We start from the raw sequence: 26,901 nt of genomic DNA, 5'->3' as shown, positions 1-26,901 counted from the left end.
TGCTAAAAATTTACTCTGCGATAAATACCAAAACTAGAACATAGAACTACAGTACAACGAAATATCGTCAGTTAATGAAATATCGTGTGATTTAATGTAGCATAAGTAATAATACAAAATTATTTAATATATTAATTTGAATTTGCCCTATAGTAAACAAAACTAAAAGCTGTTATTTTATTGCATATACTTTTCGTTTTTAGTATATTATCGATTATTTATAACACTGGTTCCTAAAGTTGGAATGTAATTAATTTTAATAATAGTCCTTTATAAAAAATATTGTCACATTAGACATGTCGCTATCTCTTCAGTTCAATATTTACAATAATAATAATTTGTTTTGTATGTTAGCTGCGATGTTTTTGTTTCAGCCATAAAATATCGCCAAAATCGATGTTGCTATGTATGTAAAACATAACAGGTCTCTGGCGAGCATAACAGCCTCCTAACATTGCTGACAGCTGCCACTCTGCTGTTATTGTTCAATCTAACTGGGTCAGTTCAAAAGTCGCTGCCGTTTGCGTTTTTATAAATTTGTGTATTTATTCTATTTTTTTTTCATTATATATTACACGTCCGAACAAGAGTGGTTATGTTTGGCGTATCTAAATAATGCTGTCAATGTGAACAGTGTGTGTGTGATTTGAAATTTTGAAATGACAACATTAAATGCAAGTGGATTTGCCCGCTGACGCCGTTGCCGGCAAATGCAGTACCTCATACAAATCGCGCGCGTGTGTATATATATATATATGTGTGTGTGTGTGTGTGTGTATGACAGTGTGCGCAAGATTAGATCACTTTTATTGAGTTTGTTTTTGTTGCTTGGATGCGAGTGCATAATGCGATACACGATTTAAACTAATTTGGCAATGCGATTCTTGGAATTGCATAATCAATGAATGTTTTGTCCATTGCGTATGCGTGTTAACTGCGTCTGCAGCAGCTGTGACGGGCTGATGCTGACTGCGCGCGCGTCATCTCTGTGTGTGTGTGTGTGTGTGTGTGTATGCGTGTGTGCGTGCGTGTGGGCGTCTCTCGTCGTGTAAATGAAAGTGACACAAAAACTTATAAATAAGTGCTAAAAAGTATATTGATTGCCTCATAAAGCAGCGCCGATCAGCTGTCTCTATTTGTAATTGTTGCTGTTGTTGTTTTTATTTGTGCGCGCGCGCAACTTGAGCCTTTTAGTTGGTTAAACAAAATTGCCCAACAATTGGCGCCCAATGCTATTTGTTGCGGTTTTGTTTGTGTGCATGTGTGTGTGTGTGTGTGTGTGAACTAATTGTTTATTTAGGCAATGCAACGTGCTTGACCTACATTTATATGCTTTATGTATCACAATTCTTGCGATGAATGCGCGCATGCAAGAGAGTGTGAGTGTGAGTGTGAGTGCAACTTTTGTTTTTATTGCGCTCCCACTCGCACACATGCACAACGCACATGCATTTGCATACAAAAGCGAATGTCAATTAGCATTTGAATTTTGTACTTTGTATGAGAGCCCATATGTACACAATGTCTATGTAATTTAACAGCCAAAGAGCGTAACAGTGCGCATTAACAGTTTGTTGACAGTATGCGCGCGCTCTTCATTTCATTTGGGTACGATAAAAATTTCATGCATGTGATAAATGATAAATCCAAAAGACGCAAGTGGCAATAAACTAATAACCTTAAATGCTTGATAAGATTGTAAACGCTTCAAAAGAATTAAGCAAACACACACACACACACACACACACACACAAACGGAGACACATACACTTATGTGTTACAGCTTTAAGTAATGACAAAGTCCATATATATTTTTAAAGTGTACATCAAATATGAAACAACAGCAGCCGCCGCAGCAACAAGCGAGGGTCGCAACTGATAATGATAATTGGGTGATAATGAGCATACAGATTCAGTTCCGCTCCGTTCGTCGATAAGAAAACGCTTTGTTGCCTGCGACCAGACAGTTACACTTAACACACATACATGGCATATATATATGTACATATATATATATATATATAGATTTATCTGGGTCGTCTCACATTAACATAGTATATATATACATACATATATACAATACAGTGGCATGCACAAATTGAATTGAATAGATTTTTCCATGGGAACCGGTTCGCAAATACTACAAAAGTGATTCCAAGGAGCTTAAATCCAATTTAAAATTTATTTTCCGTTACAACTTGAAACTCTCAACTTTTCTGCAAGAGTTCCAAACTGCTTTTAGTTCAACTAGGTAAATGAACTAATATAATAAAAAGAGGTATATATTATAGATAGAGGTATATATTATAGATATTGTTTGGATATGCCCATGAAATTTGGCTTGCATTTGCATGGAACTAGTTCACATTTATAGATATTGCTTAGGTATGTCCAAGGAATTTGGTTCACAAGGAGCCAGTTCCTTAAAATGTATAAATTGAACTCGACCTGTACATATGTATATATATAGGGTATTCGCTAGTCGAACACTGCTGACTAGCGTCTTTTTAATTGTCTCAAATACAGCTGCAAAAATGAAATTCTTCCACATCTGAAGGCCGAACACAAACATAACCCCAAAAACAGCCAAGGCAGCACCGTCCAGGCAACAGGTTGTGAACCTAACTAACTACTCCTCCACACCCCTTTAAGCAAAAGGAACAGCGGGAGCTAATTTCAGCAGGGAAAAGAGGCAGCAGCAGCAGCAGCAGCAGGAAAAATCATGCACCAGAGGAGAAACAGCCTGTGCCAGCCGTTGGTTAGCAATGGCGCCTGCAAGGATGCAGCAGCTCCAGGTGAACCAACGGAAAAATCGGATGCACCAGAGGCAGATAAACCAGATGCGGCAGAGGCAGCGACTGGCTGCGTCTCGGCACCGATGCCGTTGCGTTGCGGCTGTTATTTCTCGCTGGCGTGCTCCATTGGATCGATGAGCTTGGCCTGTGGCAGCTTGTGGCAAATTCCGAATACCACCGATCGCATCACGCTCCAGCGTGGTCTCTTCCTCACATCACTGGGCTTCATCTATTTCGTCTCCCTAACCGATTTCTGCAACAAGTATCTGCTGGAGACAAAGCGGGGACAGCAATTTCGCAACAAGTATCGCCTCATGATATCCGATGTCCTGGAAATAACCAACAAGTGAGTAAACTATTTGATGGACACGTTGCATTTCAATAAGTAAATCTTTAATGTCAACCATAAGAACAAGATCTAGTCGTATATATTACATATTTGTATACAAGAAATTACCAAATATCCAATTGCTGCTGCAGTTGAACCAGCGACTTCTCGCTCGTTAGTCCGACGCACAGATACCTAAGTCCACGCAGGCTAATTGACGTCACGATTGCCAAGCACAATTATATGACTGCTTTATTTTTTTTTTCACATGTTTTTTTTTATGCAAAGTTTGACCAGCGTTTTCTCCCAATTGCGGTTCGAATTTTCCAATACTTCGTCTCAGTATAAATATGTTCTCTTGTGTACTTATTGTGGATGCTTTTGTATTTAATTTGCGCATAACTCGCTTCAACGATTCTCATGCGTGACCTAATTTTATTCACGCCAGTTCGTCATAGCGTGTGACCACTGTACACACTCACAGTCACAGTAATTGTGACCCAATTGATTTTGCGCTTATAATAAAATATTTATGACTTGCTTGGTCCAATGCCATTGAAGTCCTTTATGTGGCCCTGACCCCTGCCTCCCAATCACTCCCAATCACAATTGAGGATGCACGCTCGCTCATTCATCCATTCACCCATTCATTCACAAATTCACCCATTCATTCACTCGGCCGAACAGCATGTCATGGTCAAGGATTTCATAACAGCCAGCTAGCAAATTGACACAAGAAATCCGAGAGAGAGAGAGAGAGAGAGCCGAAACTAGTTCAAATCGATGACCTTCAAATAAACTGTTCGACGGTGAGCTGAAGCGATTTTCATATTAAAGCACAAATTTATCGCACTTGTTTTCTATCCCAATTATTCACTTTCTCAGCATAGTTAAATGTAATCTACGTTGCAATTTATCATTTAGTTTCATGCGTAGGCTTTCTGCTTATAATATCTGGATTTTGGGTCGCAGTGCATTTGATCTGTTTCGTTTGTTGTCTCACTCAAGAGGAAGACACATTCACATTCCTGTAGAATAAAAAAAAAAGAACAAAATAAACCTCATCGAATTCGCATTGCAATCGTCAATTGACGTCCATTCAAACTGGTTCAGCTACCCCTTCCCCCCCCCCCCCCCTGCCCATGTGGCCCAGCTGCTGTTGAGTGTTAATTAAACTGTGTGTAGAATTGTTTAGCTGACTTTGAATGGAATCACTTCGGTCCTCTACTCTCTCCAGCCCTCTTCAGTCAAGCTCGAGTTGCCCCCTAATGATTACGTTTTGTGCATTTGATGGCATTTGTTCGTTGTGGCGGGGGGGTAAGGAGGTGAGGGAATCACTTAAAATGTGTTATACAATTGGTATACAAGTGGCGGATCATGTGACTATAGCACAAACTTGAGCTGAGAAAGAGAGACAGAATGCTGTTATTATACGATTTATAATGGCAACTGTTATACCACAGCTGGCAATTGTTGTTATACACTAACAACTTGTAACAGCATGGCGCTAAAAAACAAATAAATCATCAAACAGCTGTGTTACATGTGGGAACTGTCATACACTTGATCGTTACTTGTTTAATAGTTATACATCAGCTGTTCTCAGTTCTCAGGCAGCTTAAGCGGCACACTAAAAATGATTTCAAGCCACTTGAGTGGGTGATTTGTTTCGCTGCAACTGTTCTACGAGAAGCGTGTCAATTGTTATACTTACTGTAACCGTTAAATGTTAAAATATAGAATGTTGCAAAAGAATATTAACATATTTAAAAGATTTTAGAATGACATTTTTAATCTTTTCTAATGTCCCATTCAGACTGTTATACAGCTCATAAAATACTACAAAGCTCTTATACTTATATTATATTATTAGTCTCGCTAATTCTCTGTTATATTGTGCTACCAAAACTGCTATACTGTCTGTAAAAACTGATATTTTGTCACATCAACTGCTATACTGTACTGCTAAAGTTATTATGCCTAACTTAATCTGTTATACTGTTATTTTAAGACTTTGCTGTTCGAATAAGACTCGTTAATGGTGATATTCAAATTGTTAAAATTTGTTATAAAACTGTTATATGGTGCGACTCAGACTTGTCTACTGTCCTATTTTAGTTGTTATTCCGTTCGACTTAAATTGTCTATTCTACTACTACTAATGCTGTTATACTGTCCCACTTCGATTGGTATAGTCTTGCTGTTAATACTTTTATACTGTCTTGCATATATGTATATTGTATTTAACATTTGCCTACTCCAATACTTATATGTTACTAATTTAATCAACTTAAATCGATACAAAAGTGTTATACTACTTATACATTTAATGACGCACGCTCTAATCACTTCCAATGATAATCAACTAAGCCCTTTGAGCGCCAAGTGGCAAAGAGAAAGGCTCACCGACCCCCTCAAATCCTAACACACAGGCGAGCTCTGACGTTCGTCGTTTCCATGGACATGGGCGTAGGTGCAACTCTCTCTGAGTGTGTGTGCCTGTTTATGTGTGTGTGTGTGTGTGTGTGTGTGTGTGTGTGTGTGTGTCAGTTTAGATTAGCTGCACTCTGTGCCCGACAGCTAAAACAAATGTCTGCCCACTCATATATATACATACATATATAACGAGAGGGCATTAGTGTGCTTTTATATGTGCACGACTCGTAGATACCCTGTGCACAACGCCTAGCAGAAGTCCAAGGAGATGTTCTTGAATAACTCTGTAAGGCATAAATATGGCATATAATCTAGCTATATATAACCCTTGCCTGCTACGTACCAGTATACCTATTGTAGCCGCCTCCAATGGGTACAGGGTATACAAATATAATATATGTATATACATATATGTATAACTAACCATTGTATGCGGAACTGTGCGGCGCACAACACAATTTACTCGTATACTAAATGCAGCTTCTGTGTGCGTGTGTGTGTGCGTGTGTGTGTGCCTAGTTCTATTAACTAACAACTAGTATGAGTCCGAGGGCAATTTGCGAGAGGCTCGTGGCTCACCTCGCACCTTGGCCAGCCTTGACTTTCATCATGAATCTTAATTAGACATAGTTGTAGCATTTTATTATTATTATTATTATTATTATTATTTGTTGTTGTTGCTTCCCCAGCTTCCCCCCCTTATAAATATATATTTATAGATATATATAGATATATAGAGTCTGAAAGCCCATTGAACGACCCAGTAACCGATATCAATATTTAGCACAATTGCCTTTGATTGTTATTAATGTTAAATGCGAACTATTTGGCCCGGTATCGAGCGAATCGGTAGCAGCCCCATATTGACGCCGAGCGCCATTCATTAGCCACGGACACGGGCAATGGTCAATGCCCACGCGTAATTGGAACTAATGCGTCCATTTCGATATGCCCAGCCTCGGTTTAGGGGTACGGCGGCACGTCAAGGCTGAACGAGCACTTGGCACGATATGTCGAACCAAAAAAATTTGGTGGAAAACCAAAGCACACTCAAACAAGAAGGAGTGCCACAGACAAGCTGATAATCTTTGGGCGTGGCGGAGAAATTCAGAAGCCGTGGGTGTCCGTCTAGGAGGACGGCTACCCTGGGATGATGTCAGAAACATTCGAACTGTGCTTCCTCTTGCCTCAGACAAACACTATGCGAAATGCTCTCTTTAATAACTGCGTTGTTAATCGATCGATATTTGTGAAATGTTGGGAGCTTAGTTATATCAACCAAATATGTCTATATACCAAAGCACAAAGCCTTATCTTTAAAAGGGAGATTTTGTATACCCTGAATCCATTAAAAATGGGTAAAAGGGGTATTATGTATTTGTGCAAATGTATGTAACAGGCAGAAGGAAGCATCTCCGACCCCGTAAAGTATATATATTTTTGATCAGCATCAATAGCCGAGTCGATCCATGTCCGTCCGTCTGTCCGTATGTATGAACGCAAGGATCTCAGAACCTATAGGAGCTAGAGACTTGAAATTTTAGCTGTAGGTCCTGCTAGTCCCCGCGCAGATCGAGTTTGTTTCTGATATTCAATAACTTGCCCCGTTTCCAATCGATATCGAAATCCTGCTTTTTGAGCAATTTCGGCAAATAATATGAGCTAGAGTCTCCAAACTTGACATGTAGCTTCTAGAATAGTATATAGTATATATCAAGTATCTTTCGTTTTATACCTATCGCCTGTTGGCAGAAGAGGGTTCAGGGTATCCCCTAGTCGGGAGCTCCCGACTAGATCGTCTTACTTGTTTCCATATCGGAGAGGTATTCAAAATGTAAAATAGTCATAATATATATTTGGTGTATCTAGCTCTTTGTATCTACGACATATGCCTAAAAACCCGTTAAACAAAATCGATATTTATCGATGTGCTGTGCAAATTGTGGAAAAATCCGAATGAATATGAAATATTTAAAAGCATTGAAATTGCCTTGGGAAAAAAGCAGATTATTATACAAATGAATTGCCTGGCAAATTAGCCAGCACTGGTCTTTTATTCAGCACAGTACTTATCCGATATATTGGACTGCTCATAATTATAATTAATTCGCATAATAAAATCTGTGAAGCTCTCTGTTAGCAGTTGGCACAATTTGTTAACTTTTGGCAACAAATTAACTGTCCATCCAATTATTTGTCAATATTTATTTACGCTAGAATTTCGAACGGGCAAAAGCAGCCGTGAAATTTGTTGTTTATTGTGCCAACAAATTGGTTCATTTTTATGGGGTTCCGCTTCAGTTCTCATCAGATTAAATATATTAATATATTAACAAATTGTCAAATAGCTTAGCCTTGGGAAAATTATGCACAAATAGAACGGAACAAAAAAAGTGAACACTTAAAACCAGAATTAGGCGTATTCTTCATATATTTATTGAAGAATATTCATTTGATTGAAAACTTGGGTTTGTGTAGGTTCAGTAAATGTTTGATCAATAAACATATGCAAATATAATTAAGTACAGAAGAGAAGGCTTAACTCTTCGCTAGCTCTGTCGCTTGTGCTTATAATTCTCAAATGGTTAAAGCTTTTCGCAAACATTTTATTCGATTGAAAATTGTGAAAAATGCGTTCGCACTCAAACCTTGTCTAATTGATGTGTAAAACAGGGTAAAGTGAACCAGCGCATTGGTTCGAACCAGGGAATATATTTTGCCAGGATAATGACATGGTTAAATGTATGTATATGCTTAATGGAATCAAAAAATAAGGAAATAGAAGTGGAAATGGAATATTAACCATAAGGCTAGATGATATAAAAGTTCGTTAGTCGGCTTTTGGCCATCATAATGAGTGCTAAATATAAATATAAATTTATTATTATTATTATTTATTATCTGCCCACTCAATCGGTGGATGATTGTGCATCCCTTATTTGATGGCTGTCGTTATGGTGTTATATCATAACAAGTAAGAGATTCTAGACGAGAGCTCCCGACTAGGGGATACCCTGAACCCTCTTCTGCCAACAGGCGATAGGTATAAAACGAAAGATACTTTATATATACTATATACTATTCTAGAAGCTACATGTCAAGTTTGGTGACTCTAGCTCATCAATCTGCGCGGGGACCTACAGGACCTACAGCTAAAATTTCAAGTCTCCAGCCCTTATAGGTTCTGAGATCCTTGCGTTCATACATACGGACGGACAGAGGGACATGGATCGACTCGGCTGTTGATGCTGATCAAGAATATATATACTCTATGAGGTCGGAGATGCTTCCTTCTGCCTGTTACGTACATTTGCACAAATACATTATACCCTTTTTACCCATTTTTAATGGGTTCAGCGTATAGAAAATAAAGGAAAACACAGCCCTCAAGCGTTTTGTCAACAGGACTTTTGGTTTGGTTCGTGCGGCCTTGCCCTTAGGCTGACCCTGACCTTTTGGCCCGCTCCGTAGGGAACAGCCAAGTATATGTACATATACATATACATATATATTCGCGGCGAAATGAAGTCATCAAAGTGCCAAAAACTGCGTCCCGAGTTGTATTAAATATCATAATTCCATATTTCAATTAACTTGGGCTAATTTGTAATTTCAGCTATTACCGAATGAAATTTAAAAAAAAAGAGAATAGAATTAAGAAACTAAATACATAAAGTAAATAATTAAATGGATTATAATCGAAATTGAATTGTATAAATTGTGAATTGGGCACGCTTCCAAAATATCAATATATATATTTATATATATGTGTATATATATATATGTCAGTGCCGGTAATATCTGCAGCCCGTTGCTGCTGCCCCATTTCGGGTGGTGCAACATTCAGTTGCGGCTCTTCTTCTTGCCACGCGATTTGCATTTGCGTCGCTTCCTCTCGGTTTTTGGGGGCATGGCCGTTAGGGCGCTAACACTGCAATTGTTGCCGTTATTGTGGCCCTCGCTCTGGCTGCAACTGTTGCTGTTGCAGTTGCAGTTGCTGTGGCTGTGGCAGTTGCTGTCGCTTTCCAGCTGAAAGCTTACGGTTTTGGCAGCGCCGGCATTCAGCTCAACATCCTCGTAGGTAATGGCCGCTATTATTGGCGCCTCAACGATCTCGAGCGTTGCTGCTGCTGCTGCTGCTGCTGTTGCTGCTGCTGCTGTTGTTGCCGCTTCGGCAGCAGCAACAGTTGCCGGTTCGACAGCACCAGCGCACATACGGATTGGTGCATGATAGCAAATGTTGGCACCGCCAACAGCGCTAAGACGCGTCACATTTGGCTGAAAATCGATCAGCACCGGGCGTGGACTGAGCTGTTGTTCCTGTGCCAGCAATTGCTGCTGTTGCTCCTCAATTAGCTGACGTTGCTGTTGTATTAATTGCTGTTGCTGCTCCAACATTTGCAACTGCTTTGCCTTCTTCAGCTCCTGTTGCTCCTGTTCTCCCTGTGCCTGCTGCTGTTGCTGCTGCTGCTGTTGCTGCTGCAGTTGCTGCTCTTCTTCTTTTTGCTGTTGCAGTTGCAACTGTTGCTGCTGCTGCTGTTGCTGCTGCTGTTTGAGTGTTCGCAGTTGTTGCAGAGCATCCCTTCTGCGCTGCTCCTGCGGCCAGGGATGATTCTTTAGCTGCTTTACAAATGGCAAATATTTCGCATCAACCACAATTGGCGGCGGATCAAAGTCTCGATTGTGATCAGCTAGCTCTGTGCTCGAATCGGACGACTCAATATCGCTGCTGCCGGGCAATGCATCCTCAACCGGAGCCTGCTCCAGTTGAACATCCTGCTCCAGCAGCTCTTCGTCCTCCGTTTTGCCCTCCGACAGACCCTTTCTGCTGCTGCTGCCGCCGCTGCGACGACCATGTCGTGCTGTTGTGCTCGCCTGATTCAGACGTCGCACCATCGGCCTATACAGATAGCGTACGGGCAACGGCTTCTTGCCACGCACCACGGGCGTGGACACAAAATACTGATAGCTTATATCGATGCCATCCTCTATGGTCTTCGGCACCTTGTGCTGATCCACGCGCACAATTTTCGACGATCCCGTTGCCGTTGCCGTTGCCCCTGTTGCTGTTGCTTTCGGCAGCTGTTGCTGCTGTGCAGGCTTCTGCTGCTGCTGCTGCTGTGGCTGTGGCTGCTTGATCGGCGGCACACGCTTGTTAATTGAGGATAGCGTTGATGGCCTGGACGCAGCAATTGTTGCTGCTGCTGGTGATGGTGATGATGGTGATGATGGTGGTGTTGGTGGTGGTTGAGTTATGATCCGCAGCGGCGCATCGGGCATTATTTTGATAACCGTTGAGGTAAGCTTGATGCTCTTGTTGCCGCCCTTAAATGGATGGGGCGTGTCGTAGGAGTCACTATTCGACCAGGTGCTGCTGCTGCTGCTGCCACTCAAGCCGAGCATAAATCGATAGCTGCCGTTGCTGCAATTCGTGTTGCTGTTCGGACCGGGCTTAACGGACGACGCCGACCTTCGACTGTTGTCGACGGACGCCGTCTGTTTAACGCCGTCCGCCTGCAACAGCAGAGTCGTTGATCGCACGCTCTTGGCCTGCAGGTGGCTTGGCTGCGCCTCATTATTTGGCACTGTAAACAAGCGCGATTGTACATTGGATTTTGTTGGCGTCTCCACAATTTGCTGACGCCCGGGCCTCGGGCTGGGGCTGGGGCTGGTGCTTGGCCTGGGGCTGTTGCTGTTGCTGCTGCTGTTGCTGGGCCCGATGCCGATGCCCGGCCAGGAGGCATCAGCGCTCAGCTGCTGTTGGCTGACATTGATTGGCGAATTGGCCTCCGACGAGGATTCGCTGCATTGACGAAAATTGCTCTGCGGCATCAGCAGCCATTTCGTCTGCGGCGTCTCGTTGCGCACACGGACGCTGCGACGAACACCACGTGCCGCCGGCTTCCGGCCGATGCCTGTCGCCGTTTTGGACGCCGGCATGCTCCAGTCCGTATTGTTGGCATCTGTGGCGATCGGACGTGTCTGGTCGCGACTCCGATTGATGGTCGTTGTCGCATTCGCCTTCTTGGGCGCCACTTCTGCGCCAGCTGCTCCCCTCGCGTTGCGCCTATAACCGCCCGTTGCCGATTTTCCCGCCGTGCCGCCGCCGATGGCTTTGCCCGTGGCCAATGCTTGCGCCCGCCTTGTGAACTCCTCCACAGTGCACGGCATTGTGTTGGCTGCCTTTGGCTGTGCGACGCGTCGTTTGGCCACTTTTGCTTTTGCCGGCTCCGCTGAGGATGGCGGCGGCGGCAGCAGCAGCTGCTGCAACTGTTGCTGTTGGCGCATTGGGACGCCTCCAAAGCGGGCACGGGCCGCTGTATGGGCAACAAAGCCGTGACCTTCGCCAGCGCCGAGCGTCATGGAGCCGTAGAATGCGTTGGTCTCGACGCCCCGAGCCCCCGCAAAGAATTTCGACCTTTCCAAAGACATTCGCTTGGTAGCAATAATTTAAAAACGAAATTTTAACTGTGCCCACTAATAAATTTCCAAAGTGTTGTTTTTTATTTTATTTTTTTTTGGTCTGGGGCTTTTGGGTTTTTTTTTTTTTGGGGTGTTTTGTTTTGTTTCAAATTTGATCCGACTTAAAGAATATCTGGAGTTTGTTTAGATTTTTTTTGGTTTCTTTTTGTTTTTTTTTCTGTTATTTATTTTTATTTGTTTTTTTTTTTTTGGTTTTTGAGAAGGTTTCCCAATTTTGTAACTTACATATTTCCGAAAGCATGAAAACGAACTGTTTTTAACCAAAATTCAAGGTATACTTTGATGGAAAAAAAGTAAAAAGTAACTACGTTAAAAGTATCGACCTGACAGTTCCAGATATGATGGAACTTCTCTTGCTTTCCATTCTCCTCTGTACAGAGAGTACGGCACGCCGAAGACTAAATACCCTTATATGAGATATCTGTATGATATAGTAGTTCGATGCTGAGATTTGGTTCGTCCAAAAGCAGCACGACGAACAAGTAATTACATGTTTAACTAATCATTCCAATGGCTGGCTTCACTTTTAAGCCGAGAGGCTAGTTAGTCTCCCATTTTCCACCAATTGACCTGACCTCATTGAACTGTATAGACCCCATCGAGTTGAACAAAAATCAACGCTGATATGGTATTGATTTGTACACGTATATTTAAGTATGACAACTATCTATACTGTAGAGAAAAAACATTGAAATATTAACCGAAAAACCTGTCGTATTGTAGAATGTTGCCCCGCCAAGTGGGGCAGTTCCTTAAGCTTGCTTTCGAATTGAAGATGAATTCGCTATGAGAATAACCAGAGGAGGAAATTCAACATTTAATGAGACCGCTCGAATCGAAGTCAAGAGAGCTACAAATATGTCAAGTTATCCTTATGTAGATGCCGGATCCATATATAGGGAAGTCCCTAGGCATAGGGAGGTCCGATATGGAACTACTGAAGATCCTCAATTTCTATGCAAAATGCAAAATCCATGCTGAAAACGGAGAATCAATGGAAATACTGTAATCCTATGGTGTTACTGAGTCCCCCTGGAGAATCGGAATGCCTATGGAGATGAGGAATTTCTGTCCGGGATTGCAGAAAGCCCATTTCGAGGACTGCAACTCCGTTGGGTATATTACTCAATACAAAACCTAATTGAGGAGCTGGGCAGATGCTGGGTCATTAATCGTTATCCAAGGATTTGAGCCAGCTTAGGGATTACGAAAGCCAAGCTTAGGCTTGTTTGAGGAACTGCGACAGATTTCCAACGCTTCCAATGAACCCGTCGCGGCGGTGTCATATTCTGGCAAATCATAGGTGCCACCATACTGGCCGAGCTGCTGCAGATGCCTATAGAGCTGCTTGAGCTGCTGCAGATCACAGAGCAGGGCCGGATTGTGGAGCATTAGACGAAAGCGGCGCAATCGTGTATTGTTCAGATTCAGACGCTGCAGCCAGATCAGTTGCTCGGCCCGGATCATGGGCAGCAAATGATCGAGCAGCGATTGCAGAAATTGTCGCTGTTGCATGGTCAGCGGCTCCTCCGGCGGCATGCTGACCAGCTCGAGCAGCAGCTCCATGTCGCAGCGATGCAGCGTGAGGCTCGGCTTTAATCTTAGCACATGCAGCGTTGTGCGCAACAATTGCTGCAGCTGACGTTCGGATAAATGGGTGTAGCTGTATTTCAGGTGCTGGTACAGCTGCTGCAGCTGTGCAGGATTCAGTTGATCGAGGAACTGCATCAGCTGCGGCTGCTGCAGCCGGCACATGTGCTTCATGGCCGCCGCCAGCAGGCGACGTGCCTGCGGCCGGGCATTCGTTTCGCCCAGCATCAGATATAGCTGCAGCAGCTCCACATGCTCGCCCAGCGACATATCGTAATGGAAATGCGGCAGCTCCGATACCAAACGCCTAAAGAATCGCATCAGCACAGCGCGCATCGGCAGCAATTGCTGCAGCCGGCGCAGCTGTCCGGCATCCAGCATGCCGCACAGAAAGCTCTGCTCCAGCATAACCGCCAGCTGCTCCGGCGGCAGCAACAACAGCTGCTCCACATGTTCCATCAATTGCTGTTCCTGTGCCGTGTCGTGCGGTGACAGTAGCGTGCGCAGCTGTATGAGCACCGCCTCCGCATCCGGCTGGGCGCGTCTGCTCTTCGGCTGCGAGAAATTGATGCCGTACAGCTTGTTTATGGCGCCGCCCTGCTCCATTTCCCGCTTCATGAAGCGTAACAGCAGGGTTGTGGGTATTGGATGTTTCGCTGGCGCCCGAATATATTTTGTCACCGTACAGTCGCAATCGCAGGCCAAACATCGGGCCGGAACTGCTGGCGGTTGTTCTGATGCCCGACCGCCGGCAACAATACGGATGTGGCTGTCCATCTGCCCGATGCAGTTCGGCGATGGGGCTGCCGTTGGCCTCAGCAACGCGAATCGCTCGTGGGATGTTTGCCGCTTGCAGTTTCTTGACATATTTGCAATTCAGTTGATTTCATTGTCGTCACCTTCAATGACATTTTTGAAAATTTGGAATTTTACTAAGCATTTTGGGATCGACTGGAGTGTCAGCTTATGAATAAACTGACCCCCTGGTGGACACTCGCTAGTTGAACAAAGCACAGTCACTTTATCCACCAAATAGTATCTGCATTTTGAGTGCCTTTTTGCAGTCGGGGTACACCCGACGAGGGAGAACAGTGAGCCCTAGACATAACGAACAGTTTTGTAGTTTTTGAAACAAAGTGAGCTTGGTGATTAAATCGTTGCCTACTTTTGCTGGCCAGCTTCTGAGTGATTTCTGTTAACTGACCCTGGAGAACAGTGAGCTCTGCTCCTTGTCGAAGGTCTGGGAAAGACTGATTGTCGCCCGACTTGCAAGGCTTATGGATCACAAGGTCATCCAGAGTCCCAGAGTCTCCCGACTACCCACGTGATGATGCAGCCTTATTCAAAAAAAGCCGCCTTTGACGTTAGTCCACGACCCAAAAAGGCTTGGCGAAACATCACCTAAGCCAACTGTGTTGTAATAAAAATGTATGCTATTTTTGATCCAATACAATAAACATTTAAAAAAAAAAAAGAGCTCTGAAAATAATCTGTGTTGTCTTACAATTCTCGCATAATTAGAAGATTAGAAGATATTTTGTTGTAATTTTCAATTGTTATTCCGTTTGTTAAGAAGCCTTGTGAATGCTGGCGCCTGGCAGAGCTCGTTTAATGTTAACCGTTCGATTTACATAACCATAACATAACCGCAGCAGTGCCTATGTTAATAAACACTCACATAACCGCAACGGTTCCTATGTTAGTTAACACTTACATAACCATAACATTACCGCAACCGTGCCTATGTGAGTTAACACTTACATAACCATAACATAAACGCAACCGTGCCTATGTGAGTGAACACTTACATAACCATAACATAAACGCAACCGTGCCTATGTTAGTTAACACTAACATAACCATAATGCAACCGCAACAGTTCCTATGTTAGTTAACACTTACATAACCATAACATTACCGCAACCGTGCCTATGTGAGTTAACATTTACATAACGATAACATAAACGCAACCGTGCCTATGTTAGTTAACACTAACATAACCATAACGCAACCCCAACAGTTCCTATGTTAGTTAACAGTCACGTGTCGTTTTATAGCAACATCGGGTATGTGGGAACAATATGTGGTTTATACGTAATATATTGTGGTCCAAGACATCCAGATATATAGACATGTGTAATTTAATGTTTATAATTGTGTGTTTTTCGATGCCAAACAACAACAAAATTAGAAAAGTGCATTATTGGCTGCTTTCAATGCAACCCCCCATCACCCTCACAAGGCCCCGACCACCACACGGCCCAGTCACGTCGTGTCCGTAATGTGAGCCATCTGTGCCAGAAATGCTGTGCTGGCTTGTTGGCCTTATTCATTTGGTCATGCTGCTACTGTAGTAACGCCTGCCGTTGGCGGTACCAGAATAGCGCATGCCCCTTGTTGCTGGATTACTTAAACGATTGGATGTCGCTTTAATGGTGGATGTCGGTGAGGGATTCGCCTCGTTTTGGGCCGAGGGCTTCCGATCGCAATACTGGCGATTCAATACAGATTGACGTGTTGGTGGCGCCTCCTCGACATGATCGCTGCCGGCGGCTGGATTTTTATTATTATACTTATTGCGGCGCCTGATCCTATTGCGGCGAACCACGTGCTTGTCAACGGTGGCCACTTTGCTGTACAGCTTGCAAATGCTATTGCACAGGCGGGATGTGTACAAGCTTTGCGTGAGCTTCTCCTGGTCGCGCAGGCTGCACACCAGCCTCTTCAGATCAACGCCCTCGAGCGTCTGGAGCAGCATATCGAGATGAACCGGACAGTTGGCCTTGGCATTGAGGCGCTGCAGCAGGTTCAGCAAATACTTTTCCTGGTCAATCGTTAGCACCGATGTCAGGAACATGAGCCGTACAATCTTTAGCATATTGTCAGTATCGAACGGATCAATGGGCAGTCCACACCGATCGTACATGCTGTCATATATGTCCAGATCGTTTAGCTCTGTGTATGGCGCCTTAACGTGCTCCATGACATCCCAGACACGATCGCGGGGAAATCGCTTGAGCGGCTGCTGCTGCCGATAGGCCAATTTGAACAATATCGATACCATATATTGGATCGAGCACGAGAATAGGCAGCTGAGCGCTTCGATAATGTGACGATTACGGCGGCAAATGCAATCGCAATCGAGACCATTATCATCTTCATTATCATCATCATCATCAGAATCCTTTTGGCATTTTTGGCAACCGTCTGTGGTGCAATGCCGGAACCAGCGATATTTCGATACGGACTGCTGCTTCTCCGGATATTGCCCACAACGGACATCCGGCTTGGGGCCACAGCAGCCGGAGCAGCTGCAGCGTCCAACGCAACGACCGCAGCCACCGCGGCACGCTGCGCACATTTTCAATAATTTTGTTGTTGCTGGTTTTGAGCTCGAAATTTATTTCCGATAAATATATTCCAATGAAAAGGCCACATGATTACCCAGTGTTATCTGTGTTTGAAACAAAGTGAATCCGAATTTTCTCACTCATTTACACTCTCCATTTGTCGCTTATTTCAGCCCATCTATCCATCATCCGTTTCGCTTGGCTCTCACTTTTTTTTTTGTATTCTATTGTCTTTTGCCTTAGACCAAACCATTTTGTAGCTTCCGTTTCGACAGTTCCTTGCACAAATCGCCTGAAGGTTCAGTTTCTGATATATGAAAGGTTGAAATTCTGCGCGTGTTCCCGTTGGAATTTCCAGCAAAAGTTACTCCATCTGACAGTACTTTTATCATGCCTATTTCGATTGAAGTTCTAAGTTCCTGGTGGCAGCAGCCTCTAAAGTTTACTTTTCAACTCTTTAATTTTTGACTTGTATTTTGCAAACTCGAAGCGAACACACAAATGAACCCCAAACAGGGAGAGGGGATTTTTCTACGTCATTTTCGTTTACAACACAAGGTACATTAACAAATTGGAGAGTACGACAGAGATTAGTGGGCTAGATAAACAAAATAATATTATTTTAACAAACTTGAAACAAGCGAGGAAACTGTTTTAAATAGCTCTAGCCAAGAGAAGGCAATTTGTCCATAAACTTGCCTTCTTCTTGCCTGCATGACAGGGTCACTCAGACAGCAGAGAAAAAGGGAAAGAGAGAATGAGAGAATCTCACAATTCATAGTTTCGGGCAAGGACTTGTTCAAGCTCAGAGAAATAACAAGTCACTCAAATGAAAGTTTAAGAAAAAACCCCGATAGAGTAAATGACAAAATGAGTACAAATACATTTAACAATATCTTCGAGTAACAATGAGTCGCAAGTTAGACCTAAGAGAGGTCTCGAGAGAGACACTGACCAAAGAGATATCCTCTCGCTCTCGCTCTCTCTCTCCCACTCTCTCGCTCTCTCCCTATATATATATATATATCTTTCTCTCACTCATTAATCGTAAAACAAAAAGGTCATGTTGAACAAGTGACAATTTTTAAGGGATTTCTAACTTCAAAATTTGAATTATTTAAATACTTTCGGCATTTCCAAATTAGCAGTGAGTGCTATCCCAGACTCGAGTGCCCTCAGCGTTGAGGGTTCCCTACTATGCGATAGCCAGCTGGTGATCGCAACGAGCCCGGCCAGCAGCAACAGCAGCAACAACAGCAACAACAGCAACAACAGCAACAACATGGAGATGACATTGTCGCCACAGGACAACATTGTGTGCTGGGAGCAGGAGAATGAGAACATCAAACTCGATTGCCAGGAACGTTATGTGGTCGAGGAGATGCAAAATTTTCCGCCGCGCAATGCCGCGGGCATCGCAAATCGTCGCAAATCGTCGTTTTGCATATGCCGCAAATGTCCAGCCAGATCGGCGTCACCGAAACGCAGACGTCGGGCGCGCGGTCAGAAGGTTGTCGACCAGCTATTGTCGAATGAACGGAAACAGGAGAGACTTATCGTGCCGGATTTGGCAACGGAATGGTTTCGCAAACAGAAGGTCTTTCTCGACAAGGTGACGCTCAGGGAGCGACGCGAGTTGCGGCATCAGATACAACTGGGGGAAAACATACCAATATCGTTAACGTGCGACTGCAAGAGATGCGGCTGCCATGAGCCGCAGCCGTTGCAGCACAGCGTTCAGTATTTGGATTATTGTCAGGAGCTGCGCCGGCGTCGCATGTTAATCCAGCGTCAGCGACACCAGCTGCGCCACGGTGAGTCGATATGCAAGTGTGCCGAACCGCCGAAATGGCCGCCAAAGCCGCTGCTAATGGTAAAAACCAACTGGAAGAAGGAAAAGAAGTGTGTCAAGAAAACGGATACAACGGATGCAACAGAGACGCTGGACAAGGCCAAGAAGCAGACGTCCGAGCAGGAACTGACGCTAGAGCCACAAAAGCAACAGCCGACGACGACGACGATGACGACCAATAATATTACCATCTGCAATCCGCAGTTGGCCGGCTGCATTACGGATCAATTGCCGGATAAGAATCGCTTTACTGCCGGCTCGGTTAGCAGAAAGCCGAAGGCAAGTGTTAGTCAAATGTATCCGCAGCGCACGTGCAAATGTTTGCGTCCGCGTCGCCGTAACTCGTGCGCCTGCATCTTCCAGGCGGATGGCCAGCCAATGGCCGAGGAATGTCTGGCGGCGGTACGCCGGAGCGAGTCGCCGCCGCTGCGCCTACGCAAAAAGTATGATTTGCGCGAGGCGCCGCAACGACGACTCGATCCGGCATGCTATCGCCGCATCTCGCCAGAGTTTTATAGCCTGCTCAAGAGCTACGAGGATGGGATGACCGAACGCTATCCGTTATACGGCTTGCCCTTGCGCTACTGGACCCGAGCGGCGCCCAGCTGCCCCTGCGAGCAGCTGCCGGACGATGCAGCTGAACAGTGCCTGGGCGATCAGTCGCTGGCCACAGAAGTGCCGGAGAAGCCACCCAGAAAGCCGAGGGTTGAAGACGTCGAGGATGAAGTTGAGTGCGAGTCGTCGGTGTTGGAGCAAGAAGAATGCACTGCTTGCTGTGCGGACAGAAACGAATGCGTGCGGAACGACTGCCATGATGAGGCATGTGCCAGAGACGTCTGCACCCGCCAGCTGTGCGTTAAGAAAGAATGTAAAGGCATTTGCAACACGAATGAGCCAGTCAATCAGGAACAAGAACCCATCGAAGAAAGGCAAGGTGAATGCGGTAAGGGAACATGCAAGAAACGGCGTCCATTTGTAGCCAAGGCGCAGTCATCCGAAACGGAGATAAGCGCCCAAAACGTTAACCAGCCGAGGGTCAGCTATAAGCTCGAAAATGGTACGCGTCCTGTGACGGATCCCATGACCTTGGTGGAGACCAAGGTAATCAGCCTCATTGAGTCCAAGTCTCCGGGCCTCTTTAGGTCCAACTCACTGGGCATGCTGCTAGCCCAGACGATGGCCAAATCCACATCAATGAGCACGGTTGACTCCCCCAACTCAATTAGCTGGGTTGAGTCCAGCCCACTGGGCAAAGCGAAGTCCGAGACTAGCTCAGTGGGCATGGCCAAGTCCAAGCCCCTGAGCATGGATGAACTCAACTTGCTGGGCATGCCCCGATCCGAATCCCTGAGCATGGTTGTGTCGAATCCGTTGAGTGATGCCAACTCGCTGCCGAAGCAACGGGCACGCAAACGCAAAGGCTGGTTCTTTTTGACCAGCTCGGCGAAAAAGGACTTTCCTTCAACGAGCAGCCAAGAGGAGGACACCAAACGGAAGAACAAACGCAAGGGCGTCTTGGGCAGCGTGGCGGGCCTATGCAAGCGTGCAATCCAGCCGGGACGCTATCTGCTCTACAGCTTGAGCACAATCAGTCGCCAGCCGCCATCGTACGGCAGCGGGTCGTCGACAAACAAAAAATCCAAGAGCCTAAAGGAGTCGTCGTTTTTTTCGCGCCAGCCGAAACATGGCAACTGGAAACAGCGCCAGGAGCCAAATGCTTCGAGCAGTAGCCAATGCAATACGTCGCAGGCAACAAACAGTTGTTCGGTTCTGCAGAAAAAGTGCTTCTACTTGAAAAGGAAACCGGCCAAAGGACACCTCAGTGCTATTGGCATTAAACCCAAGCCAGCCGCCAGTGGCAAGCTGCAAGTTGTCATGGATGCAATCGCACAAATTCCACAGCTACAACAGCTCATGATAACGGAACCTTCGCCCAACCACATGTTACACTTGCCCGTCGAGACATCGTCGACAGATAGCCAACTGTTGGCACAGACAATATATTCCAGCGCTCCGAAGCTAGTGAAAACCGAGTCGATACCTTGCCAACCGATCAGTTCGATATGCAGCATACCGGACATGCGGATAACAACGCAAACGGAGCCAACTGAGAGCCGGGAGACAGTTACCAATTTGGAGTCCACGGACACCATATGTCCAGAGGCCAAAGCAGATGTCAAGCCCTCGACGAGCAATGCGGTACGGCGCAGCTATACGCCAGCGTCGGATTACACGCAGCTAATGCGTTTGGTTGCACGCAAGAGGGCCAAGCCGCTACAGTATAAACGCTGCACGGTTACCTTTGCGGATAGAAATCGAACGAATGTCAGACAGTATCCGAATCTCATGCAATATCAACGTATTCGCTGCAAATCGCAGCAATTATTTGCCATTAGAAATCGCAGTCCAAGCCCGGGTCCGAGAAATATGCGCACTCTCAACAATAGGAGCGTACACGCTCAAGGTACCAGCACTGGGGTCGCCAGCAGGGCTTATCCGCGTGCAAGCTGCAGCAACAACAATAGACCAAACGAAAGGATGGTGCTAACGTCCAAATATGATGTCGATTTGCCTGCACAGAAATCGGATTGGTTCTCACAGTATTCGGATGAGAGCGTTTCGGATTTCAGTCGGAACACCAAGGTCTTTGATGATGCGGACTACTTTAAGTCGCGCGAGACCAAACAATCGAGTTGGGACAATCGGAATCGGGCACAGAATTCCGAATATTCCTCGGATCAAAGTCTGCAGAGACGCAATCCACCTGTCACTGCCGGCGCCGCCGCCCACAATGCGCCACATACATGGAAAAGTCCGGTCAATCAGACTAGCGAAAATGCCAAGGACGCGAGGCACACAACAAGCGATAATCAACCATCCACAAGTGCACTATCCAGCAGCACCAGCAGCACTCCAACCAGCTCGTCCACGATCCAGAGCAGGCGGCGCACTGAACGCAATGCCGGCAACAGATGCTGCCGCCTGAATCCACACCGGGCAGCTCACCTGGCCGGCCAGTATAATGCGAGGACAGCGCACGGCATTGGGGTGCAGCTGACACGCTACGGCGATAGATTACAATCGAATGCGGTTGCGGATGGGCACCAACCTAAGATGGTACGTGACAATCAAATGGCTGAGATGGAATGGAAACGCGAAGTGCCGGAGGAGGTGGCAAGGCGACAAAGTGTGGACAGCATCGATAGTAGAGAGCGCATTGTGGCGCCTTTGGATCCGGATACCTCGCTGGATACGGTTGAGCGCAACGAGGAGCGTGTGGCGAATGTTACCCGCTACACAAACCAATTGTCGACCATTATTATGGAAAACGAATCGGCAACTGGGTTGCAGCGACCGAAACCGGCGAGGCCCGGCCTGAATTTGTTATTCTCCAGCAAGCCGCCGATCAATGAGAAGCTATTGAAGCTGCGCGATGCAGCGATCAGATTGCCAAAGCTCAAGATCAAAGCGCATCATTTGAAGGCGCAGTGTTCGCTGCGCACACGTCGACCGCCGCCGCGTCCGGCAACACGGCTGATGCGTCTGGATCAGGTGCGCTTTGCCGATGAACAGCAATGGGAACGACTTAACAAGATGATGAACAATGATCCAAAGATGGCCAATATGGTGTCCACGTTCTATCAGCGGGACCGGCCACGTCCAAGCTACGATGGCCCATCGCCGTCGCTACGCTCACCGGAGACCGCAATGAGCAATAGCAATCTGGGCTACGATAGCGACAACGATGACGATAATACGGATATGGATATAGAGCCATCGGCGCATGGTCGTAACGTCACCAGCTGCCGGTCGCGTTCTGGCTGCGATGTTCAGTTTCCGGACGATAGGAACAGCAAGCATATTGCCAGCACATCAAAGCAAATGCCGGCAACGGTCAGCACAAGGAATCCAACCGCTCGAAAGTTTATCGGACGCAGTGCGATGCTGCCAAGCGTACGCACTTACATACATACATCGGGGCGAAAGAGGAACTTTAAGGTTTATTCCACGCCCGGCAGCTCTTCGTGCTGCCTGAGCGGTGAATCCGGCACGCAATCGCAGCGCTCCGAAACCGAAACGGATTTAAGCTGGCAGAAATCCGAACCGGAGACATCCAGCGATGTGGAGCCGAGGCGAACAAATCACAGCAAGCAACGGCAATCGGCAAGTGAGTCAAGGGTTGCAAGGAAACGTGAACGTGAATTCCTTCTGCCCGTGGAGCGCTACCAAAGGCGATCGCAGGTCATGAGGCAGACCGTAGCCACAGCAGCCAGCAGTGAATCCTCCGGCTATAGTAGAGACAGGAATAGAACCAGTGAGCAGGAATATGGCAGAACTAGAAACGGCAGGCTGCTGGCCTCTAAGGACAGCATTTACGAGAGCTCCTACAAAACGGAGCAGCTGCTGCCTCCAATGAGAAGCGAGCGCAACAGCTATGGAACGAGTCCACGTTTGCCGGCTCTAAGCGAATCCTTTGGTTATCCGCCTGCAAACCGATTCCGTTCGCGGAGATCCCTTATTAACTGCGCCATCGCGCCGCCGATTACCACAATTAAGAGAACAAACTACAAACAAATGACAAAACCGAATTCCATACTGAAATCCTCGACAAAGCCATTGAACAAGGCTCTGAAGCAGGCGACCGATGGGAGACGTGTCAACTTTGTGCCACATCAGCGCTCCGACTCATCCATGGATACGGCTTGCAAGCACATTTCGAAATCCGATACCGATTACCCAACCAAGGAGCCGCCGCCGCCGTCGCCGCCGCCGCCGCAGCCGCCGCCTGCCCCTTACAGTGTGCAATCTGGCAGCAGACGGCAGATGACTGGCCCCGGGCACACGGTGCATAGTGGCTGTGTGGCGTGCGGACAGCCAAATAGATTCAGCTTTGGCCAACAGGAGCTGTCGCATATAACAAAAATGGCAACACAAAACGGCAAGGAGAAGCTGCCGTCGATCTTTGCGATGCCCACCACAGCGACCCTGAATGGATTCAGCCCGAGTCCGATCGGATTCAGCCCGAGTCCGATCAGATTCGTGCATAAGCGAAGATTAAACCAAGATCGGCTGTCGGTGCGTGCCACAACAGCGGCGGAACAGGAATTGGCGGAGAGCCGCTTGCCCATGAACTCGCAGCTATTATCGAAGCGCGGCGATTTCCCAGACACCAAGAGGCGCATCAATGATCGCATTATGCCGCCGAGCGTATCGATGGTTTCCGACTTGGAATTCAAGACCCATTTTGCACCCATACGCAACCTCGAGCCGGATGAGACACGAGAGCGGGGCGGCAGCACCACCACCACCGATGTGCCCCTCATGCTGGCCACGGTCATCGATCAGTTGCACAAAAGGCGTGCCTACAACAGATCCGGCTTGGGCCCGTCCTGCCGGATGCCGTGCCGTACAGCGACACCGGATGTCCACTTCCGATACCCATGCACTCAGGATGCGAGGCTACGCAATATTGTTCAAATGGAGGATAATTATCATCCGCGGCGCAACTGCTATTTGCGCCGCCTGCCCGAAAAGCCGGTGGTTATTGCACCCACCCATACGGGTCTGCGCGAGCAACAGCTCCGCCAGAACTGTCTACCCGTACTCTTTTATGGCCGCAAGTGCTGAGCACTCGAGCTCGATTCGAATACACATGCGGAACATCCTCTCACACAGTTGCATATCATATTATGTCTTAGGACCAACTGTGCTATCTACTAAATGATGTGTGTCTAATTCTAGTTTTTGACTATTGCTTTGTTTGTTTGTTCGGTTGTGGGAAACGGCCTTGAATAGCTCTTAAAGTTGCCCGAAAGCCATTAAAAAAATATATACTTAAAAAAAATTTGCATTCTTAAAAAACATTGTAGTTTTGTGTATATATATCTTTAGCTCTTGTCTCGAATTTATGCCTAAAAATTATTAATACATTTATATACTCACGTGTCTATAACTTTCGAGTTTAAAGTCGCCAGTTATCGATAACTTTCGAGATACGAGAAAAAGAATACCCCGATTCCTTCTGCCAAATATTTGCATTTGCAACAAACTACTTAATTTAACGTTCTCAACCATTTTCAACAATCGGGTTTATCGCCTTAAGTAATTGCAGTCCAGCTTTAGTTATATGTACATATATACATATCTCTGGCTTGGGAAATATATTCATAGCATATCCATGTACAATTTTCGTAAATTTCCCAAAAATTTCCCTACTCTATGTTCTGTTTGCGGTCGAGCTAACCGATTGCCTACAGTGCTCTGTTAAGTGTACAGAACACGTTACACGAGAATGCAGTATTTAAATCTAGTTAACAGTGCTCTGTTAAGGTCAACGGTTTTTAACATAAATTTGGTCACAAAAATTGACATTTACTAGTCGAGCACTCTCACCTGTTCTTTGCACCTGTTAACAGTGACCAAACTCATCTGTAATTTGTCTTTGTTTTTTTTTTCCTTTTTTGCAGAATCGTCTCGGCCATACAGGCCTCGTTCTCCTTCCTGGTGGGCCTGATCGTCTGCAAGTCGACGTGCAGCAAATCGTTTGTGTATGCCTCGCACTTTCTAATGGAGGCATACGGCTGGTTTGGCACCGCCTACTTTATGTATGACATTTGGTCCATGTACAAGGTGCACACCCAGAAGATTGCCGACAAGCTGCACCTGCTGCGTCTATCCAACTCACAGCCGTTTACCAATGGACATGCCAGAAGCTATTACGACAAGGCGGCCGGCGGTGACAGATCTATTGGTAACAATAATGGCAGCACGCCGGGCACACCCCATGAGATATGCGACTATGATGGCGCCTGTGTCCAGATACCCAAAGACGGACGCTGGGATTTCCTAAAATATGTGCTAACGCATCCGGTTATGATGATACATCACGTATTCATTGGCACCTTTGGACTGCTCGTGGTGACGGTAAACGAACTTTTGTTAAACGAACTTTTTAATTCAAATCTAATTGTGCATTTCTCGTGCAGTATATACGCGGTGGTGGTCATTGCATCTATAGCTATATGTTCATGATGGAGTTCTCCACGCCGTTTGTCTCGCTGCGCAGCATACTGAGCACCATGGGTCTGAAGGATTCTCGTGCCTATATACTCAATGGGCTGGTCATGTTGGCCACATTCTTTGTCTGCCGCGTCTGCATGTGGCCGTACGTCATGTGGCGCTATAGCCTGGCCATTGATGCCGCCTCCATGTGGGCGGCCATGTGCGGATTGCCGCGTGGCTGCCTCGTCAGCATTGCCATATTGTTCTTGCCGCAGCTCTACTGGTTCTATTTGATGGTCCTCGGTGCGCTCAAGGTAATATACTCTCTCTCCCTCTCTCTCTCTCTCTCCCTCTCCCTCTCTGTCACTGTCACTGTTTGGCGAGAGATAGAGATATGCGCTCGGTTTCGCTTACTTTCATGTGTTTGCGTTTTGCAGGTGTTTCTGCCCAAGCGACGGAAGCTGCCAGCCGCCTTTGGCCGTCAGTTGCAAGCGAATGCCCTAACGGCCACGCCCCTGGCGACGCCCATCGCCACTATAAACGGCAAAAATTAGTGCAAATTTGTTAAAGCTTATATATAGAAATGCCTATATATATACATATATATATATGTGTGTGTGTAATAATTTTTTTTATTTTTATTTTTGTGGCATGTACCCAGCGCGAGTCTTGCTTATTGTTTATACATATTTAACAAAACAAAAGAAAACAAAAAAAAAACCAAACTAATTGAACATTGTTAGCCCGCGCTTTTGAGCTAGCTGGGCAGCTGAACAATCCAACAATGTTTGCACTTTCACGGGCTTCTAACTCTTTAAAGCGACAAGACAAATTATAAATATTAACGCACAGCTCGGCCCGGCCAGACATTTGTTTAGTTATTTAATTGCTTACGTTTAAAGACATTACTGAAACCGAAAACAAAAAACAAAAATCAAAAATCAAAACAACTAAAAATTGAAAAAAGGAAAACCAAATCAAACAACAAAATATGTTACTTACTTTTAAAGCAAAAGAGAAGAAGAAGAAAAAAAAAAACACATAATGACAAAACAAAAAAAAACC

At 45.8% G+C, this 26,901-nt stretch overlaps 3 protein-coding genes across 3 annotated transcripts; 1 reads left to right on the top strand and 2 right to left on the bottom strand.

Moving 5' to 3' along the window:
* The first annotated feature begins 392 nt into the window (after window positions 1-392).
* Window positions 393-26,901, top strand: LOC135426901 (ceramide synthase). Its single transcript, XM_064680230.1, has 5 exons — window positions 393-498; window positions 2,527-3,141; window positions 25,302-25,758; window positions 25,821-26,150; window positions 26,274-26,901. Exons 2-5 carry the CDS (start codon window positions 2,723-2,725, stop codon window positions 26,388-26,390), a joined length of 1,323 nt encoding a protein of 440 aa, XP_064536300.1. The 5' UTR covers window positions 393-498; window positions 2,527-2,722; the 3' UTR covers window positions 26,391-26,901.
* Window positions 9,214-12,155, bottom strand: LOC135426936 (putative uncharacterized protein DDB_G0291608). Its single transcript, XM_064680278.1, has one exon. It carries the CDS (start codon window positions 11,989-11,991, stop codon window positions 9,403-9,405), a length of 2,589 nt encoding a protein of 862 aa, XP_064536348.1. The 5' UTR covers window positions 11,992-12,155; the 3' UTR covers window positions 9,214-9,402.
* On the bottom strand, window positions 15,758-17,056 carry LOC135426924 (uncharacterized). Its single transcript, XM_064680261.1, has one exon. The coding sequence runs from the start codon at window positions 16,991-16,993 to the stop codon at window positions 15,962-15,964; it is 1,032 nt and encodes a 343-aa protein (XP_064536331.1). The 5' UTR covers window positions 16,994-17,056; the 3' UTR covers window positions 15,758-15,961.

Source organism: Drosophila montana, unplaced genomic scaffold (assembly GCF_035044405.1).
Source record: "Drosophila montana isolate Dmon_TW-CO22-7 unplaced genomic scaffold, ASM3504440v1 contig_2106_1, whole genome shotgun sequence".
In the NCBI taxonomy this organism is placed as follows: domain Eukaryota; kingdom Metazoa; phylum Arthropoda; class Insecta; order Diptera; family Drosophilidae; genus Drosophila; species Drosophila montana.
The sequence above is the reverse complement of the archived record's forward strand: the minus strand, read 5'-3'. Positions and strand labels throughout refer to the sequence as shown.